Source organism: Anoplopoma fimbria, chromosome 24 (genome assembly GCF_027596085.1).
Source record: "Anoplopoma fimbria isolate UVic2021 breed Golden Eagle Sablefish chromosome 24, Afim_UVic_2022, whole genome shotgun sequence".
Lineage (NCBI taxonomy): Eukaryota > Metazoa > Chordata > Actinopteri > Perciformes > Anoplopomatidae > Anoplopoma > Anoplopoma fimbria.
Window position 1 is genome coordinate 4,752,928 of NC_072472.1, and position 22,618 is coordinate 4,775,545.

A 22,618-nucleotide genomic window follows, 5' to 3' on the forward strand; every position below is an offset into this window, starting at 1 on the left:
GAGCTCCCTGTTGTCACTACTTCCGGGTACAGCTCCAGTCAGCTGACCACGGAGCGGCCAATCAGATGTCGCTCTGCGTTGTAAATACAAGGTGGTTTTAAGAGCATGCACAGTGCTTACTGCACAGAGAGGAGAGACTGTGCGGAGAGATGACGGTTCAGACAAGAGCCAGCGGTGAGTCTGTGCTTTATTTACCCGTAAACATGTCGGTGGGGTCGGTCAGTGTCAGGTTCAATGCAGTCTGTGTGGAGGAAACACTGTATATGAAGTTTTAAACAGTTAATTAGTGCTGAACGCTTTGTCCTCCATGATTAAACTATAATATTCTGATATTGCACATTTGCATTCATGCATTTATTGTTTTGACTGTTTTTTTTTTTTTTACTACCTTTAATCTCTATTTTTATTTTTTTATTTCTGCATGTAAAGTCTAAATTTTGATCATCAAGATACTTTAAATTAATTATGTCATGTTATCAACGCTATCTTTATTTCCTCCTAATTACTCTAATGAGAAACCAATAACTAACACATTTAAAACCAGTGTATTTATTGCCACAGTTATTTAAAATCAACCATTATATTCTTTGCATTTTTGAAAATATATTTTTTTAATAGTCTAAAATTATTGTAATCATTAATAAATTATCTTACAAATAACTTTCAAGCCCCACTGTATACAATTCCCCTCAAAACAGGTCTTAAGATATTTAAAAATAATCTGCTTTGAATGATTATTTGTGTTTTATTAGTTGTATTTGTAAAAAAAGTTAAAAGTAACAATTGAAAAATAAAACAAAAAGCCAGAATGTTTAAATATTCAACCTGTGAACAAAATAATTTTCTCCTGGTTTACTGAATCCACGAGTGTATTTGCAGTGGTTTTGAGTTTCCACATCACTAACATCATACAAGTTGCATATTGGAGCACAATTGTTTCTTGCTAAACTCCAAAAAGAGACACAGAGTTGACGTCGGTAAAGTTGTTATCCACAAGAATTTGACTGGAAAAAAAGTGCTCACTGTGAGAAGGATGGATTATAACAGGATTATCGATAATCCTCCAGCTGTAAATTTTGCATCAGGCCACAAAGCACTCAGATGATTATTGTACCATGGAAAGATGAAAAGCAGTCTGAGACGTTTAGACTGTTTTGAATTAATTCACATTTTTGTGGTAGAATGGCCTTAATCAGTTCTGTGGGGCCTTGTCTGAGGAGTTCTATAAATGTTCTGTGTTAAATTTGAATTAATTATTAATGAAAAAAAACACACAGTGAGTTTTGTGTTCCTGCAGGAAGTAAGAAACGGAAGTTATTTTCTTCAAGTTTGGACAACCAAAACTTTATCTCACTATCGTCTCAAATAGGAAATTAAATCCGCTTTTTTAGGATTTGTAATCCAACTTCCTTTTAAAATAAACAGAAGAACATTTAATATTGAATCTTCTGCTTTAAGTCATTTTTGGACAGCACAGGTTTCCCATATGTCTCAATAATATTAAATTTAAGTATAATTTTAGATGCTTTTTAAATCTGTCATGCTGAAATTCAACCCTATTTTTTATTGATGACAACAGATAATTTGGTAACCCCGTTTAGATATATGCCGTAGTTATAAATCTGTTCTCATAACTGTAAAATCGAAATAAACAGTGTGTTTATTATTGTGCTCACAGACACGAGGGGAGCTGCCTCGACATACAGCAGCAAACAGGTACGAACACAACACCTTAACAACCAATGACACAGTGCACAACAACACAATATGATGAGTCACAGCCAACAGATGTACAGACCTTTCAGAGAGTGACAGGTTTTATGACTTTGGAAAGCTGAATAATATTTGTTCCAGTCCGTTAACCTGTGTGTTATGTAATATTGCTGTAACGGATGATTTTCTTAATAATACTAAACATTTTTGCAGTATTCTGTACTGTTAATAGCTTTCTTGCAAAGTTAATGTCATTAAATGTTAGATTTTAATCCTTCAGTGTGGTCCACTGACAATATGATCCAAGCTCCTTCCTGATCACCGATGATTAATCCGTATTAAACCGGCCTCCAGAGAGCTTTAAATCCTCCTTTAATATTCATTAATTGGTTTTTGGAGTTGCCTGTGGATACATTTTTTATTTCTTACATCCTTTAAGAAAACACAGAATCCTTTTATGTTTTTTGGCAGTAAAAAGATTAAATTCAACATTAGTAAATTGGTACGTCTTCAGAAAACCTTGCGTGGGTCAAGCTGCTTTTTTACCATGATGAATCTGAGACAAACAACAAAGTAAAAGTCAGCACTATTAGTATTATGGTCTGTCAGAACACACAGTTCTTAAAACATGGAACATCTAACAAATAAATAACTTGTTGCAAAGGTAAACTCAGTATTGACGTTCAGCCTTTTGTCACCACTGATATTTTATATATTGATTTATCATTAGTATTAGTCTAAGCCTCTATGAAGACTCACAAATGAGGACCTGTGACCGACTCATTCTCACTTGTTAGAGATTATTGTGAATAAAAAAAAATTACACATAAATAATCTTTAATCAATTTTACAATCTGAATCTAAATGAGATATTGAGCCTTTAAAAAAATGTTCTCTTTTTTTAAAAGAGATTATTTTTAGTCTATTTTTACCTTGATAATTTCTACCTCCTTGTTTTAATCCCTGTTGTCTTTCGATGACGCATTATGTAAAATATTTCCACCTGCCTGCATTTGTTTTCGACCATGCCTTTTTTTTTTTCCCCGTTCGCCTTGTTCCTCTTTGGTTCAGGCTCGACCTGTTCTAGCCGCATTTCATTCGCCCTCCTGTGCCAGTTTGTGGAGGCAAGCAAGCCGGAAACTGAGGGAGGATGACCAATAAAGGATCATGCAAATGACAATGAGAAATGTTAAGGAGTGTTTCGACGGAAGTGATTGTAGAACGAGAGAGTCCAGTACAAAGGGAAATATTAACAAGGCGTTTCTTTTGTCTTTTTGGGAATTGTTGCAGACTTCAGGCTTTAATAAAATGTCCTCATAAGGATGGATATCCAAGGGTGCATTAGTGTCGGTAGACATTTGTTTGACATTGTTCCCGCTGTTGCCATGGCCGGGCAAAGGGCCGGGGTATAAAGCTGGCATTTTAGAAGGCCTGGTGAGTGTGACATCAATCCCCAGAATGAATTCCAGCTGAGTGACCTGATCCAGTTTTCTCTCCAGTGTGGCCGGCTCAGAATTTTGCTTTTACTAAATGCACCGAGCATTAGCTGGACGCATTTCTACATATTTAGGCATGTAGTATTCAAGATAAAAGAAACACTTGTATCTGTATCATGTTCAGCAGAAGATTAAGCTCAAATTCAGCTATTGATTTGTTTAAATCTGTTCAGGTCACACTAGAATACATGAGAATAGTGTACATTTAAAACCTTAATCTGAGAATAATTCAAATTTTAAATATGGAGCATTGTAATGTAATCACAACACAGATCATGTGTTTAATAGCTTAAATGCAAGGAATTGTTTTGGATGCAGATCTAGATATACTCTCATATTTGCTCTTTAAATATGACTACTGTATTTGAACCTTAAATTTTCTGCAGTCATTTTTTCTTAATGTATATTTATAGTCAAACAAGTGCATTATTTGCATTATTATGGGGGTACATGAGACTCGTTTTGTTCCGACATTAAACCTCCAGGTCTGAAAAGTGAAGTCAATGCAGAAGAGCCTTAAACTAGCATTCTCTCTACTGACCAGCAGGGGGCGACTCCTCTGGTTGTATAGAAGTCTATGAGAAAATGACTCTACTTCTCTCTTGATTTATTCCCTCAGTAAACATTGTAAACATGAGTTTATGGTCTCAATCTCTAGTTTCAAGTCTTCTTCAATACAGCATGATGTTCATTTAGTAAATGATGCTCCATTTAGAGTCAAACAGACCATAAAGCAGAGTATGCTTCAGGGCGGGGCTACTGTGATTGACAGAAAGGCCGAACTCCAGGCTTCAAAACAGACTTGGTCAAACTAATAGACAACCTACCTGGGACTATTTCCCCTTAAATCTATGGTTTTGATAAAAAAAAAAAACACTATTACTTTGTATTACAGTGTTTTAAGACCAAAAGCCGAATGTTTCTTTAAATGTCATCCTCCAACAGTGCTCCTGCTGCCTGATTTATTTCGCCCTTCAGTCTCACTTTCTTTATTATGTTTGTATTATCTCCATGGTGCTTAATTCCTCCTCGTTATGGAAACCTAAGGTATTGAGTCGTCTTTGTCTGTGTCGATCAGCGTTCCACCTACAACTGAATAGACCTAGAAAAGCCACAGGGTTGCCTTTTTCCGCTGTTTTTATTGAGACTTTTCTGCACCATAAGACGTTTCTGTGGGAAACTCTAATGTAGCTCAACATCACGAGATCGCCCAGTTTCATCAGAGTAACAGATATGTTGCCTTTATCTCCACACAGGAGGGCTCTGGAGGACTGTGGGACTCCGTGAAGAAAGCTGCGGTTGTCATCGGATCAGGAATTTTGTTCTTGGCTGCATTTGGCAACTCCCTGACATGGTAGGATTTTCCTCACGAGTTGCTTTGTTACAAACCAATAGCTTGTCCTGAAATGAAGCCTGCAAGGCCACAGGTTATGGGGTCATTGCACAATGAAAAATAAAAAAAAAAAGGACAAGAAAGGGAACGGAACAGAAGAGAACCGGATTGGAGGCGTAAGGAGAGACTATGTGATCGGTTTACCGAGTCTAATCAGCTCAAGTATGCTGGTGGTCACCTGCTACATCATAATCACCACAGAGGAAAATCTATTTGGAAATGAAGAGCCTAAATAAAAGATTCACGTATTTTATGGTAATATTAATGGTAAATTCGGGATCGCCTGCCACAAAAGCTTGATTCTTAAAAGTCATACAGCTGAAAGGACCACTGATATTTTTGAATTGTCTTTCGTTCTTTTTGGTTGTGGAAAGCCGTCTTTACAATACATGTTTTTTGGATGAATGGTTTGCAAAAAGAGTCATGTTTTGTACATGGAGAAGAAATTTCCGTACATGACTCACTCGTCACTGGTAAACGAAACTGGAAGCGTAGCATCAAAATATGTGCAGATTTAAATATGAAGAAGTTCCTGTTTCAATGTCAAGTGCACAACAATGCAGCCTATAACAAGCGGAATGTTAACAGGTGTTTCCTTTGCAAAGTCTTTCTTCAAACGTCATAATTGAAATGGAAGGTTAGTCTACCGACTGACATATCACAGTTTAAACCTTTTCATTATAACCACTGAGGAGACTGCAGAGGGCCCAGAGAAAAACGGCTACCGAAAATATTCAAAAGATCTATTATGTTCGGGTCTTTTATTAAAAAAAATATATATTAATGTATGCATGTTGTTTGGGTAGGTTTTGCGTGAGTCAGTTTTGCAAAAGAGGGCATGACATGACTTACAGGAAAGTACACTCAGTGATTATTCGTTAGGTTTCTCTGTGTGATTGCGAGGGGATATTAAGGGAGTTGCTATTAGGGCATCATTAGGTGGTTGCTATGGAGGCTCTGAGCCATAAAAAAATAATTGGAATCATTGTCCTGCAGTTATCTAATTAAACTGAATCGTGTGTGGTGTGTGTGGTGTGTGTGTGTGTGTGTGTGTGTGTGTGTGTGTGTGTATCTCCAGACAAAAAGAAAAAGTGTTGGAAGAGTTCAAATCATGTAAGAAAATGTTCTCGTGAACTTTGACATTTGCCATGGTTTCCTCCTCTTCCTTTAGGCATCTCCAGAGATTCTGGGGAGCTTCAGGAGATTTCTGGCAGGACCAGTGGACCAAGCTGCACGTGACGTATGAGGGTCATCACACTACTTTGTTCTACTTGGGTAAGAAACAAACCCAGCCGGTTCGTTTTGATTGTTCAGGAAAATGAACCAGCTGACTGTTATTGACAGTTCGTAACAGAGAGGCCTTTTGTGAGGCCAAATCAAACACACGCCGATCTGTTTCCTACAAAATAACAGAAGGAATGACCTGCTTTGTATCAATACACCCTTTGTGTTGCTGTGAAACATTTGGAGTTGGGTGACTTTATTGATCTATATAGCTGTCTCACAATTCAATTCTTTCTGATCCTAACATTGTTCTTTAAAGTATTTACTAATGTAGTTTTAAATTAGATTTCACGCATAATTTGATCTCCGTTAGACACAAAAACGGGGGCTTTGTTTTCAGAATTATGAGGCTGCACAAAAGAGCACCTTATTTTGGTAGCAGCCTCAGAGGAAAGAGCAGTTGTTCAGTTTTGCATATCAGGTCATGATGACCTCTGGTGTCGACTTACTCACTCTAACGATGAAGCCATCATGTTGTTATCGTCGTTGTTGTGTCATGATCTGTCCAGCGGAAGGTATTTCTCAGTCGGATGTTATCTATGTTAGGACCTTTGATGCTTTCAGTCCACGACAATATGCATTTGAAGATAGGGCAGATGTTCTTTTTTTTTATTATCATGTTATATTGTGGATCAGGTGAGGTGTTTTCCTAAAGTGAGTCTGTGATATGCAGTTAAATAGATCAATAAAGCACAGATGAAGTCATGCTGTACTGTCACGAGGTGCAATCCGGCTCGATATCTGTGATAATTTTAATTACCTTAGATTGCACAAAAGCGTAATCCTTGATTACTTACAATCAACTCAGAAAATACATGCTATCACCAAGCTGATTGCAGCATTTATCAAGCCTGGTCAGTGGCTGCCACAATGCCCCTAAATTAATACAAATCTATTTTATTTTAAATGAACCATGTACATTTCTAAAGAGTTCAGAGCTGAGCAGCTTTTAACACACTTTCTAAGTTGCTTTTGAAAGTGTTGACAGCGCCTCACGTTGTCAGACAGGGTGTTCAAATGATTTTTGACTTTTACAGACAAAGAGCTAATTGCCCAAACACAGGGCTGCAAAATGGTATTGTACAATCGCGTATAGAGGTTGTTATGAAGGATCTAATAGAATTTACTGATCGAGTTCACACAAAGTCACAAAGTGGAGAAGGGACAAAACTATTTAAAATGTTCTAATAAGCAGCCTTGTCTTTCTTTCAGGGACGATGTTGGTCCCCACTCTGGCGTTCTGGGTGACGAATGCTCTGCTGCTGTTGGTGGACACCACGGGTAAACCCTCCTTCATCACCCGCTACCGCATCCAGGTGGACAAGAACAACCCGGTATGTTGAATCTGTTACAGTATCTCCCTCCAGTTTCACTATTAATGCTGTCGACTAGTACTACTACCACTAAAGCCTCTACTATTTGTTTACTACTAGGATTCTTATATTTGAAACCACTGAGATATTACCTTCTCTTGGTTTTTTTAAACCTTCTACCAATACAGCTCCCACTTAACTAATAACAGTTTTATTTTATGTCCATTTTTAACCCCTGATACAGTAACTAATAATAATAATAATCGATTTCATTTATATAGCACACTTCAAAATACAATGAAATCTCAAGGTGCTGCACAGGGTAAAACAATAATAAAAATAATAAAACGCTAAAAAAAATTAAAAAATAAAATAAATGAATTCATTTAATCATAATAAAATCTAAGAATATATATTAAAACTGACTGTCATCATTTGCATCTTAATTAATCAGAATATAAATAGTTTCATGACTTTTCATGTAAACTGCATCAATGAATGTATGAGCAAATTAATACTACTTGTCTCCACTGATGACAAAACATTGGGATTAGCTTTATCAGTCATAAAGCAGAAATTTTTTGTGGCTAAATCTTTTTTTAATGGTCATTTAATAGAAAACAAGCTTTTAGACTTAGTTGGAAAATACAGTAATAGTCCTATCCTTAGCATCACAATAATTATTATGATATACAAAAGTGACACAGGGAAAAAAATAATAATAAATAAATGAATTAAATACCATGATACATTTTAAATAAATAAAAAAAAATGTTTCAAAAATTGAAAAATGCATGAATGATTGGGTTTTTATTCATATTTTATTTGTCTGTTTTTATTTATTTATATGTGTATTTCCTTATTTATTTCCATTTTTTTATGAATCTGTACATTTCTCTATTTAATAATAATAATTAATATATTTATTATTTTATTATTGTTATTATTCAATTTAGATATGATTTAATAAAGACCAAAGAGTGCACACACATATATATATATATATATATATATATATATATATATATATATATATATATATATATATATATATATATATATATATATATATATATATATATATATATATATATATATATATATATATATATATGTATATATATGTATATGTATATATATATATATATGTATATATATATATGTATATATATATATATATGTATATATATATGTATATGTATATATATGTATATATATATATGTATATGTATATATGTATGTATATATATATATATATATATATATATATATATATGTATGTATATATATATGTATACATATATATATATATATATATATATATATATATATATGTATATATATATATATATATATATATATATATATATATATATATATATGTATATATATATGTATATATATGTATATGTATATATGTATATTATGTATATATATATATATATATTCTTGTATATATATATGTATATATATATATATATATATATGTATATATATATATATATACAGTATATATATTTATTTGTCACCCTTTGTTTCATATATATTCATATATGTATATATATATTTTTTGCAAATTTATAAAAAGAAAAACTGAAATATCATGGTCATATATTCAGACCCTTTGTATATTGATATATATATATGTCTCATGTCTCATATATTCTTCCTTGCAGATATCTAGACCTTTAAATTTGTCACCCTTTGTTTCATTGCAGCCATTTGCTATATAATGGCAACCCATCTTGACAGAAAAAAACAGAAATTAGTGCAAATTTATTAAAAAAGAAAACAGCCATGTATGGTCACAGACTTGTTCCGAAGCCACTCCTTTGTTATTTTAGCTGTGTGCTTCGGGTCATATATATATATATATATGTATATATATATATGATCTTTGGGTTCTTCTTTACCTCTCTCACCAAGGCTCTTCTCCCATATATATATATATCATTTGTTCTGACATGCACTATATATATGTGTGCCTTTCCTATATAATATATAAACACAGCTATATGAAGGAGTATATATGGACAGCATGTGATATATGAGTATAATACTTATATATATATATATATATATATATATTATAAAAAAAAAATGATATATATGATATAAAGGGGTATGATATATGTGTGTGTGTGTGTGTGTGTGTGTGTGTGTGTGTGTGTGTGTGTGTGTGTGTGTGTGTGTGTGTGTGTGTGTGTGTGTCTTCTCTAAAAAAGGACTGTGATAGAATTTGAATTGAAATCCATTTTAATGAATAAAAATCCTTGGGGTTTTTTTTCCGTGTATATTAGTGCACAGCCCTCAGTGGTGCAGATGTGACCCATCCACCTGTCCGTCTGTCCAAAGTCCTCTTACTGTGTTTGATTAACCGATGTTGATGGACACTGTGGAGATAAACACTGACATAACTGATAACCAGGGCCAGCAGGTTACTCTGAACTTTTATTGTGTGTCGGAGCCCTTGGGTCAATCTTCAGATGGCCATTTTTTGAAATAACAATAATAAATGTTAAAACCGCTATGCACTAGTTAAGATATTTGTGCATCTTAAAGTTCTTATCATAGATTTTTAATTAAGAATGAAAAGAAAATACCTGAAAATAGACCTTATTCAAAACAGACAATATGTCACTGTAGGAAAAGTCTGTAGTTTCAAGTCTTCTTCACTACATCATGAAAGTAAATGATTTACAGTAAAATAGACCATAAAGCAGGGTACACTTTAGGGTGGGGCTACCTCATGATTGTTTCCATGGCGTTGTCCGATCTGGTAAATGTCCTTTATTTAAGTCTTACAACATAAACCCTTTCACAATTAGCTTTTTCAGTTCATGGGAGTTAATTGTATTATGTTGGTCGCCTATAAATGTCTTTAGGCCATGTCCACATTAACCCGTTTTCACTCGTTTTCAAATGAAAACGGGGTTTTAGGATCTCCGTCCACACATGCGTTTCAGCATCGTTTTCAAAATTCTGTGCGTCCAGACTTGCTCCCCTGAAAACAAATATCACGTGACTATTCACGTACACTGGGCATGCGCATGCCGGTGTAAACAGGAAGTACATTGGTTGCTTGGTTACAGATAATACGATTACACTACTCTTGATACTCATCGTGCTTGATACTTAAGAACTTCCTCTAAAATCTTCCTCCATGAACTCAAACAGACACATTTCGTGGAAGTTTTTAGAAGTTTTATTTTATCAAGCGTAGTTACAACACTGCAGGTCTAACTCTGTCTCTCCCACACAGACAGCACATGTACTTTAAATGAACAGTCATTAAACAAAGTTCACTAGATTATGGGTCCATTCATCTGGTCAACACCAGTCCATCATTAGTCCGTTCTGTAGGGCTGATGACGTCACTGGACACGCCTCTAATCTCTCCATAACAGCTGATTCCAGCTGAAGCCAAAGACCACTAACCCCCTCCGGGTTGCCATGGGTCACCTGTGCTCCCCTGGGTCCTATGTCCCTACATGTTTGAACATCTATGTACAAACATTTGTAACAAATACCACATGATCCATGTTGAATTAACCTGCTAGTCGATCGGTATCAAGGCTGTTGTTGTTGTTCTCTTCCGGAAAAGGGTCACGTGGTAAGGGGGTGACGAATCAGGGAATGACACGTCATAACTGCTAAGAACCAATCAAGTAGCGAACGCCGGTGCCTACGTCATCGTTTTCAGTCATCCACACTATCATGAAAACGCGGCGTTTTCAAACTTATTCGTGTTCGGTGCCCTAAAAGTGTGGACGTGGCTTTAAGCCCGTTCAGCATTCAGTTGTACTTAGCTCCACCCTCTTGTGTCACACTTGAGCAACACCCAAATTTCCCCCATGGGGATCAATAAAGGAATATAATAATAATAAACTTCTGGTTGCTAAAAACCAAGATGTGGCGACTGCCAAAATTCAGAACTCGGGGCTTCAAAACAGAATTGCTGATTACGTCCACTTCTTATATACAGTCCACGGCTTTGAATACGACGGGTCAAAGGTATCTACTCGGTCAATTCGTAGACAATGTTTCTTCTTTGGTGAGCTCATTACAGAACAGTCTTGCAACAGTTCATGTCAGAGTTCAGTTCCCAACCGATTAAGGAGTCGCACACTAACACACACAAAAGGCCATCCTGATATGTCCATGAGTTTATTACCAGGGTACAAAGTTTAAGGGTCAAGTTGACTGTTTGTTACACAGAAACTGGAGATGTTTTTCATCTCATACAAGAAGCGTCCATCTGCATGTTTGTCTGTTAGTGAAGGTGATCATTTAGAAACTGATCATTTTTAAGTTCAGACATAATTTATAACTTATGAACATGAATGTCTTTGTAATATCTTTCATTAAAACCTACTGACAGAACTCCATAAAGAATCTTACGAAATATCTTGTAGACATCATGCATAGCCATCAATACATGCACAGAACTATTGAAATATGAAAATCCTATGCTTATTAAAAAGGTATCTTTATAATACACTTTAAAAAACAATTTTAAAAAAAGTTGGTTGAATGTGTCAAACTAGAACCGACAACAGAATATGAAATAAATATGAGGGAGAATATATAAGAAATCACCTGAAACACATCAAGAATAAGTTTTGGGATAACATTTTTAGAAAGCGTGACATTTTAATGCTTTAAACTAAAACTCGACACCTCATATAGGTCTCATAGATAATTCATTATGATGATTTAACGTCTTTCAATCAAACCGTATTGTGATGAAGTCATATAAAGATATATTGTGGTACACGATTACATTTTTTAAATTGATAATAAGAAGCACATGTTTACTCAGAATTTTCAGAAAACCGGAACAAACTCAGTTAAATTATTACTATTTGTAATACTACAACTATTAATCAGATTTATCTGTATTTTTGTGCACACGTCTAAACATAGTCAGTGAATAGCTGTGAATAATCATTTTTTTTTTAAATGTAAACTTTAGCCGATGCTCAGTAGACATACATCAAAAAGACTATGAACGATGCAGCGCTAACTATGAGGAGAACATAATCATTGTTTATGACAAGGCGGTCATAAATACTACTTTGAATGAACCACCAATCAAAGAAAAGTCTCAATAGGAAACTGATTATGTCACAACACACATACACGTGTAGATTTTTCACTAAAGTTCCTAATTAAATGAGGAAAATACTCACTACTTTTCGTTTGTCAAGCTTTTAATTTACATAGTAGTAAAGAAAAAATGCTTTACCATGTGGTTCCTTCATTTAGACTGTTGAATTACCAGAAGAAATACAATATACTGAGATATATATATATATATATATATATATATATATCTGTAATGTTTCGTAATTCTGAATTATTACAGGTCACTTTTTTAGATTGTACCCAGTGTACATCCTCTCTCTGACTCCTTCCTTGTCCACCAGGTGGACACAGGCAAGCTTCGCCACGCGATGAAGACTGTCTTGTTCAACCAGTTCTTCATCTCGGGCCCCATGGTGGTGGCGGCCTACTACCTGATGACCTTGAGAGGCGACCCCTGTAGCCCTGAGCTGCCCACCTTCCACAGGGCCCTGATGGAGCTGGCTTTCTTCTCCCTCGTGGAGGAAGTTATTTTCTACTATTCACACAGGTTCGGATCATTTCATTGCTTTGTTTTACACCTGAGCTCCTCCTGCTGGGACATGTCAGGATGAATTCAACCTCTTTTCTACCCAGTTGACAATAACGATTCTTCCTCTTTTGAGATTGGGTTGTCATTGGAACACCAAGCTTTACACATTACTGCCACCTAGTGGTAGAAGTGAAGAATGTGAATATTATGAACAATTTTATTTTGCTGTATATTCTATCAGGATGAGAAAAAAAACACAAAAAGTAAAAAATAATGAATGTAAAGACCTTTTTAAATAGAAACTTTGACCGTATGATGCTACTATCGGTTCAATAATATGCCTTATTGTCAAACATCTTCCAAACTTGTGACCAGTGATGGAAAGAAACAAAGTATATTTACCCATGCAATATACTTTTAAAAAAATAATTGTGGTACTCTACACCTCCGCGCCACTACCTTTCAGAGGAAAATATTGTACTTTTTCCACCTTATTTGATATCTTTACATTGCAGATTCTGATTAATAATTTAAAAAATCAATGGATAAATGTAAAATAAGACATATTCCTGAGCTACCTAGCAGAATATAAAGTGATCCAATTAGCTCCACTTTTACCAGCAGCAACATTAAAGTGATGTACACGGTGATGCATCAATAATTATAATCTAATCTGAAATGGGAAATTCTGTGTAAAGAGTACTTTTGGTACTTTAAAGTTACTGTAACTTTAACTGGTTCTGTAGTAAAATCAGATGTTTTTTAAAGGGACTCTGGCGTTCGTAAACACGACCAGTTTACTGCAAAATCGACACAAAATGAAAGTTCTGTGTAGTAACTTTCAAATATATTTTAAATGCATGACTTTTACTTCTAATAGAGTGTTTCTACACAGTTTTTTATTTCCAGCCACTGCTAGACTTGTAGTTTTATAATGTATCATGGATTACTGGATTATTCTCCTCATCTTCTTTTCTCTCAGGCTGTTCCACCATCCCAGCCTCTACAAGCGTTTCCACAAACAGCACCACGAGTGGACCGCTCCCATTGGGGTCGTATCCATCTACGCTCATCCTCTGGAGCATTTTGTGAATAATTCCCCTCCGAACGATATATTTCACTGTCAATGTTTTCTGGATTTTCCTCGGTCATTATAAACCCGTTTGTTCGTCCTCTTTGCCGTCAGATCGCCAACATGCTGCCGGTGGCGTTGGGGCCGGTGGTCCTGGGCTCCCACCTGACCACCACCTGCATGTGGTACTGCCTGGCTCTGGTCAGCACCACCATCTCCCACTGTGGATACCACCTCCCCTTCCTTCCCTCCCCCGAGTTCCACGACTTCCACCACCTCAGGTGAGTCCAAGAGTACTTTTTAATGGGATATAATGTTTTTTTTATGGCTCTGTGGTTTCTCCGTACGTACGTCAAATTCTTATAAACATCTTTCTTCAAATTTGGCATCCACTTGGACTTAAGGATGAACTGATTAGATTTTGATGGTCAAAGGTCAAGATAACTGTGGCTTTTCGAAACGTTTTAGCCATAACTTAAGAATTAATTTGGTAATAATGACAATTTCACACAAATTACTAATATGGTGAAATGGATGTAAACTTCAACATGACTGTGTGGTGGAGGCAAACAACCACGAGTCTGTAATTCTAGATTGACATACCATACCATAATATACTATGACTTTTATTTTTATTTTTTGACAAATCATTTTTTTTCATTAAATACTATACTCAGATTTTTTTTGTATTTTTTATAGCACACTATACTTTGACTCTTATGACATTAGTTTACAAGACAAATCTAGAATATCATGTTTTTTTTTTTTAAAGTAATATTCAAGTGTGAGTAAAAAAAACAAAATCTTTATAACTGTAAAAGCCTAAATAACCACAAACGCAACATGGATACTGAGGTTTTTTTTTTTATTTTATCACTTTTTTTTCCAGTTAGATTCTTGTTCTTTGATAATTGTATTGGTGGTTCTCACACGTCCTTCCTGCTTCCAGGTTCAACCAGTGTTTCGGGGTCTTCGGAGTGCTGGATCGGCTCCACGGCACCGACACCAAATTCAGGCAGACCAAGCAGTACGAACGCCACTCCCTGCTCACCAGCCTCACCCCTCTGAACGAGAGCATCCCCGACCCACCCAAGAAGGGCCAGTGATGACCCGTGACCCCTTGACCCCTTCAACTTCAGGCCTTGCCAAAGTTTGGGGTCATGATGTGGGGAGATGAGGATTCCCAATCTTAAATGACTATTTGATTTTAATCATTGTTGATCGGAATCCGACTGTGAAAGTCTGCTGACGCTGCGGCCACCAACCTCACTTTTTAATATTACAGGTAGAAACGTTGCACTTTATTAGACATGCAGATCCTTGATAAGGTAGATGTAAGAATTTGGTGGTTGAGCGTGAAAACAAATCATTTCTCTTTAATGCACTACGCCATAACCTTCCTCAGATGAATGAGCCATGTTCTGCCCTCATAAACCTTCAGTTGATGTTTTCAGGCTTTATAAACATGAGTACCCAGCTCTCTCTACCCATAAAACCTTGTGTTTTAAGGGTTATTTGCTGCGGCCGATTCATTTTCACTCATATCATCCTTAACAGTTAATCTGATAACATGTTCTTACGTTTCTTCATGATTCTTGGCTTTAGTGTTAGTTGGGTTTATTATAAACACATGCACATTAATCGTAAGTCATGCATTAATTCTTATGAACAGATTTTGTATTTTTAAATAAATGTTTAGTTAACAGCATCTCTTCTGTTGCATTCACTTGCTGCTCAGAGAGAAGGTACATTAGCACTTTTGATTTCCGGCATTAAAACATATCTTTGAATGTAAAAGGTGTCTTTGTATTTCAGGAGGCCTCACTGGTTGTTGTATAATAAAACATGAATGTAGACAAATGACTACTGTGATTGAGACAATGTTAATATCAAACCATTTTAAAGAGATGTGCATCATGTTTTTTCTTCTTTTTTGCTATGGTAACAGGTAGTGTAGCACTCAAGACCACCTAAACCCAGACCACATCATGACCTAGACCAAGTCATGACAAAGACCAGACCCTTTCAAGACCTACACTGAATGGACACATATAGTATGTCTAAAAACATTATAAAAAAGTTCTAGTATAGTACATTAGTCATTTAGCAGACGCTTTTATCCAAAGCGACTTACAGGAAGTGTATTCAACATAGGTATTCAAGAGAACTACTAGTCACCAGAAGTCATAAGTGCATCTCCTTTCTTAAACAAGCATCTTAAAGCATAAACCAGAGCAAAAGTACAGTGCAGAGGCAAATTACTACGAAAACAATAATTGCAAGTATGTCAGTCATAAAAAAGTCATAGTATTGTATGTCTAAAAAGTGATAAAAAGATGTTGAAAAAAGTCAGTATAGTATGATCAAAAAAAGGCAGTATTGGCGAGTCAGATGAATCTATAATCGTAGTTTCCTTTCAAGAGTATTTTTTTTAGTGAAATCTGTAAAAAAAAAAAAAAAAACTTTAATCGAAATAATTTGGAAAATAACCACAAAGAGAACATAGATCCCTGGAAGTTTCTTTTCTTCTCTCTTAAATGTTATAATTTTCCTTATTGTCAATATTTCAATTGCACTGTAAAATATTTAAACATTTCAGAGAGAAGTGCAAAAATATATATCTGCTGTGGAATCGTGACAGGATACATACAAACCAAAAAATGTACCAGACTAAAACTGCTCCATAAATATTTACATGAAGCTAAATAAACATGAGATCTGTCTTTGCAAATACGTTTGAAACTAAAGTTCATTCACTCACACACAGCAGAAAGAATCACTCAGAAGACAGTATTTGAGGTTTTTTTGTCCGTTTTGTGTTTTTTTGTTTATTAAAGGAAAAGCATAATTACTACAAATTACAAATAACACTAAATAGCGAATCACATCAGCCTACAAAGCAGATATTATGAATATTAAATGTTATAATACAAGATCTTATTCAAGTATTTTACATTTTTTCCATTTTATATATTTTTTTTGTTCCTTTTTTCCTCGTTTTCATCTTTTTTTCCTCATGACAAGCCTAGGATATAGTAATGCAATGAACTATTTTAACGGTTCATATACAGTTATTTCTTATTCATATGGCTTTATGGAATTTTGTCCTTTTTTTTGTTTTCAGTCTCCAGACATCCAAAACCAGCCATATTCCTCTGAGCAACATCACAAACGCCCAGTTGGGCTCTCTCTTCTCTTCTTCCTTCCTCCCCCCCTCCATCGTCCATCACTCATCTCTCCACTGTCCGTGTGAATCTGACGAGCGGAGGGGTGCGGCGCCCCCTAGAGTTTGACTGGACAGCTAGCAGCAGGTCTGTGCTGATGGAGAAGGCTGAAAACTCCCAAAGCACCTGAATCCCCCAAATTGTCCGGTGACAGGTGATGGCAGGTGATGACCACATCAGAGGGTCTCCCCCTCTCACCCCCTCTAGTGGCAGACTGCCATGTCTGCAGCCTCTCACCAGCTCACCCATTCAAAGGCTTCGCTGGTTTTGGGAAACAAGTTTTTTTTCCTCTTTTCTGAATATTCTGTCATTAAACCTCCAGTAAACACTTTGATGCATCAACTGTAAGCCTCTGAAACGGATCCAAATCTCCCTGAAGATAACGCAACGAAAACAATAAAAGAAAAATAAAAGTAAATAAAAAAAACAACAAGTACAGCTTTGCTTTGCATTTTTCATGTGTCCAACAATTGTGGATTTAGAGGAAGAAAGTGAAACACTGACAGGACCGCGGCTCTGCTGGAACATCAACCAACGAGGCTGAATGATTATTACGCAAAAGGACAAAAAAAAAAAAAAAAAGACCTCCGATACAGTTTGATCTAAAGAATTGTCAGGTTTTTTTTCTCCAAACTTTTTGTTACACAAATACATTTAAACCTTTTTAAAGAGCTGTCTGAGAGTAAATAGTTCATCAATCAGGAGCAAAAGCAAACACTGAAGTGGGTCAACAGGAAGTGGGTCATTTCACTAAACATCTGGAGATCCATTTATGTATTAAGACTCAAGATTATTTTTTCCCCCAGAATTTTGTGACCATCTTTCTTAAATTTGAACACCAAAATCAAACAACTTCTATGCCACTTTGCAGACAATGTTTGAAAACAGGAGGCTGAAGATTTAGTCATTTGGATTTTGTTGGAAATTCTGCGGTCATCTTGGGGAAAAACATCTTAACTAAAAGAAAAATATATGATTTCAACTTGAAACACTTGAAGCTTACAGATTTAGTTTTTGCGCTGAATCACCATTCACGTCCTGATGTCAATTTTTCCCTTTTGTGTTATGTTCCCGTTTCTGAAAAATCCAGATGTTTTTAAAACAGCCTGACACACACCCCAACCTCCATCATAACAACAACGCTAGAAAACACTGCAAATTGAAAATTAAAAAGCATTAAAAGATAAATCATGAGAACATTAAAGAGAAAAAAGAAAAAGAAAAAGAAAAAAAAAAGTTAAAGAATACGTTCACGTGTAAGGCAAATATATAATCTGTTCTATAAACAATAAAACGAAGTAGCAGGGAGCTGTAAATCATCTCTTCATCTGTCAAAATTCACATTTACATTAGTGGAGGAAGAAGGAGTCGCTCTTCCATTTGATATCATCAGAACTCGAGTCGGACAAAGATTTAAACCGTCCACACGGTCGACTGTAGGAAGCGTGACGACAGAACAAGAGTCCAGTTTGGATTTTTTTTTGTTGTGTTCACAGCGGGGCAAGACATCAAGCTGTGTGTGTGTGTGTGTGTGTGTGTGTGTGTGTGTGTGTGTGTGTGTGTGTGTGTGTGTGTGTTTTTTTGTATTCAACTCGCTCACACTGCTACATCTGTACCTGCGTGCGACCACACCTGTCAGTGTTCATGCCTGTAACTGATGTGTGTATCCGAGCGGTGGAACAGGAAGAGGTGGCGAGGCGCCCTGAGGCCCACGATCAGACACCGAGAGCCGGATGTTTGATCCCCAACGAAGGCGTCTCCACCCAGAGCACCTGCGACAACTGTTTTTTTTTTCTCTCTCTCTCTCTCGACGGCACCCTCCTCGCCGCCATCGCTTCTTCAAGTAATCCAGATTGATGATTCCGGTCCCGTATCGTCGCTGATGGATGGATGTCAAACAGGATGGATGAACGGATGGATGGAGGCGGGAAGAAACGACGCGAGAAAGTCAGGAAGCAGATTATCAACGACTCTCCCTTTCCCCCCCCCACCAACTCTCCACCCAGTGTTTTGTTTTTTGTTTTTTTCGTGGGGTGGGAGTCGGGTGTGGGGAGGGGGAGGCGACAAACTTTCCACCGGGTTTGTTTTCAGCACAAGAAAGCCACGACTTGCAAAAAACACAGGGAAGAATTACAGGACTTGTAACAGACCGAATGACACTTGGAAGACAGTTCAGAAAAAAGTGATGGAGTGGAGTGAGCAAGCAGGGGTGGGGGGTGGGAGGGGGAGGTAGGGGTGTGAAACTGCCCCCCCCCCAACCTTAGTGGCCCTCTGCTTGAAACGGTGACCGGATATGTGGGTGATTCCAATGCTGTACAATGGATAATAAGGTGGCGGGCACAAGATAGAAGCAGTAAAACCATTAAAATAAGGCAACTTTCAATGATCGTGTCCGTACTGAGGGATCGGTTAGTCTTTTTTTTTTTTTTTTTTTATTCCTCTCTGTTTATCATTTGGTTCTTTTAAATTATTTTCCCCTCAATGTTCAGCCGTAAAGTAAATCGAATATTTTTTTTCGTATTTTAAGCCCCTGAACTGAAAAGTGCAGGGGGCTCTGCGGATGGAAATGTCGGTCGCTCGGTTCAAACCGCTTTGGTCCGGTTGGATGTCGGGAAAAGTCTCCAGCGTGGCCGCTAGCTGGGCTGTTTTGTTTTGTTTGGTGTTTTTTTTTTAGATGCTCAATCTTGTTCAAACTATTTCCAAGCCTCCGATCTCTCCACATGCCAAAGAAAAAAATAAAAAAATAAAACGTAAATCTGAGATCTTGGGGGAGGAGTCAAACATCTCTCAGCCAGCAGGACCGTGACGATCAAAGAGAGGAGGGGGGGGGGGGGGGTCGACGTGGAAATGTAAGATATTAAAAAATAAAAAAAGAAGATTTTCCAGGGGTAGTAAATCACCACTGAACCGCCCACCGAGTGGACTGGCAATGATTTGTGAATAAAAAAAGAAAAAAGTGTTCGACACCTCATCCGTTCCTTGCCTCATCAAGACAAAAAGAAAATAATGTTTTTTTTTCTCCTAAAATAATATAACTAATTAATAAACCGTAGCCGTATTAATTATTTGTCTTCCTTATTTCTCATTCAAAAGTCATTGTAGGGGTATAAAAAAAAAAATCTATTCTCATGCTTGAGTGAAGAACTGGTCGCCCCCCCCCCCTCCCTCCTGTGGCGCAGAGAGAACCGGCGACTCGCAGACGTGGTTTCAGTTGATCCATGTGGGCCGGCGTGTTTGTGGAGCTACTTCAGTGTCTTGGCATCTGGTGCGGGGTCGGCGGCGGCGGCGCGGCGGCGGCTTGGGGGCGGGGGCTTTCTGGCTGACGGGTTTGGCATCATCCTTGGCGGCGGGGCCCTGGGCGGTGGGGGCGGGGCTTGGGCCCGAGCTGGCCTGGCTGTGGGGCCGGCTGGTGGGCTGAGAGGGGTGCCGGCGGCGACCGTCCCCGCTGGACGAGTGTCTCCTGCGGCCTCCTTCCTCCATAGGCGGCTGGAACCAGAAAAATGGGTGGAGGTTAGGATGAGTTGTTTTTTTTTTTTTTTTTAAAACAAAACCACAATCTCTATCTGCATTCTGTTCTGTTTTTAAAAAGTAAATATAAGCAAAAAGCAATGACTTAAGCCAATCAATATCATTATGAAGAAAATGTGCAAAAATGTGCACACAATCACTAGCTGAATGAAAGTTAGCTGTGCAGTAAATTTGGAAATAACAGAAGTGTGTGTGTGTGTGTGTGTGTGTGTGTGTGTGTGTGTGTGTGTGTGTGTGTGTGTGTGTGTACTCTAGCTTTCTGCGAGGTTAAATTACTGTTTTTGTCAACGGAGACATGATGCTTTGACAGGAGCACAAGACAAAAATATTTTATCCAACTTAAAAAAAAAAACTGAATAACTGTGTTTAGTGTCTTCGAGTACCATGACAGGTGCTCTATAAATAAAATGTATCATCTATTATTATTAACACTATAACTCAATAAGCTCCGGCATCTTTTCCGGGTTGCAGATTCCTTCCAATCAGCTTTTCCAAACCCCAACAGATCATTCCACTCACGTCAATTCTGAAATCTTCCAGACGCTTAAACTTGCTCAGGCACTCCTGCAGCTTGGGGTCGATCTCCAAGGTCTTGGCTTTGGAGTATTTAAGGAAAGCCCAGAACTTCTCCAGTCCATAAAGCTGGCCTGAAGAGAGGACGCAGATTAAAAACACAACATAATTGCATTGTCATCTGTGGTGTTCGAATCATTTAGTCTCCTCTGATCCGTGCACACTGTGTTCTGTATACATTTTGCAGGATTTCTCACCAGCCTCGTAGTCTTTCATCGTCTCCTCCTGGAAGTCCTTGAAGATGTCCGGCCTGAACTTCCTCTCCAGCCCGTAGCTGTAGTACCTGAACAGGCACTCCAAACCGTACCTGCAACACACACACAACAGGTTGAATTTAAGTTTGTCAGGTCAAATAGACCCGCCCATCTAAAGCTCACTGATTTTTGTTTTAAGACAGAAGGACATATCTTGTTTTTGATAAACACATTTAAATAAAACATCCATCATTGGTGGAGGCTCTCGTACCTGTATCCCTCTTTCCCGTCCTCGACCACCAGCTGTCTGAACTCCTCGTACATCTTCCTGTTGAAGTGATCGCGCAGGAAAAACGACCAGAAGCGGAAGAGCGTGTTCATCTCCTGTGATTGGCCGATCCCCAGCCTTTTTCGCTCTGCGATTGGTCGAGAGGAGAGAGACAAAAGGTTTACTTAAGAATGCAAGACATCCGGTGGGACTTTACAATGCTGCAGAATAGATTTCCACTGATATCTAGAAGAAGAAGAAGAAGAAGAAGAAGAAGAGATAAACGTGTGCGTACCATTTAGGCAGCGCCGGCGGTACTTGTGGTAAACGTGTTGCGTGAAGCCGTTATCCTTGAGCAGCTCGTGTGACGGGTGCTGGAACTTGGGGAGGGACTGAGGTGTGCAGCCGATGTTGCCCAGGGCGGGGGTGCCCTCTGAGGGGCTGGCGTTAGAGCTGGAGACGGAGAAAAGATGGAGAAGGAGATACATCAAATATTAGAAGTACTTCAGTGAAGTTAGTCCTGAGTTTGAGGTCTTTTTCTCTTGTTTTACAGTTCATTCATGAAAGAAAAGAATACCATTGTTTTATCGTTTAAGAAAAGCCCAACGTAAGGGTGAATGGGGATCAGGTATGGGGACCAAAACCCGGTATCAAACGGGCACTGTTGATTAATTATGAAAGACCAGAGTATTGATAAGCTCTGACGTTGATGTCATCGGTATCTGCAGGCAGTGAATCACATCAGCAGAGGAAGAAGAACAGAGGAGAGGAGAATACTGACTGATGCCCGTGTTCTTCATTCTTTAGAGACTTTATTCAAGAAAATATGATTTATTTTAATTGGAAATTTTGATTTGTTTCCAGTGAGAAATAGTTGACTTTATATTATGACTTTGATGCTGTAAACATTACTGTTGCTGCTCTGGAAACATTTATCTATATT

The 22,618-nt window shown here is 37.4% G+C and overlaps 2 protein-coding genes across 2 annotated transcripts in view; one reads left to right on the top strand and one right to left on the bottom strand.

The window, feature by feature from the left end:
* The first annotated feature begins 103 nt into the window (after positions 1-103).
* On the top strand, positions 104-15,748 carry faxdc2 (fatty acid hydroxylase domain containing 2). The gene is made up of 9 exons (XM_054625432.1): positions 104-174; positions 1,679-1,716; positions 4,466-4,563; positions 5,774-5,877; positions 7,099-7,220; positions 12,629-12,834; positions 13,799-13,904; positions 14,003-14,169; positions 14,838-15,748. Exons 1-9 carry the CDS (start codon positions 150-152, stop codon positions 14,992-14,994), a joined length of 1,023 nt encoding a protein of 340 aa, XP_054481407.1. The 5' UTR covers positions 104-149; the 3' UTR covers positions 14,995-15,748.
* A 944-nt stretch (positions 15,749-16,692) lies between these two features.
* larp1 (La ribonucleoprotein 1, translational regulator) overlaps positions 16,693-22,618 on the bottom strand; it is a 50,471-nt gene continuing 44,545 nt past the window's right edge. The window contains 6 exon segments of the mRNA XM_054625422.1: positions 16,693-20,393; positions 20,395-20,598; positions 21,160-21,287; positions 21,411-21,520; positions 21,679-21,823; positions 21,971-22,128. Coding sequence (XP_054481397.1) covers positions 20,355-20,393; positions 20,395-20,598; positions 21,160-21,287; positions 21,411-21,520; positions 21,679-21,823; positions 21,971-22,128 — 784 coding nt within the window. The 3' untranslated portion in view covers positions 16,693-20,354.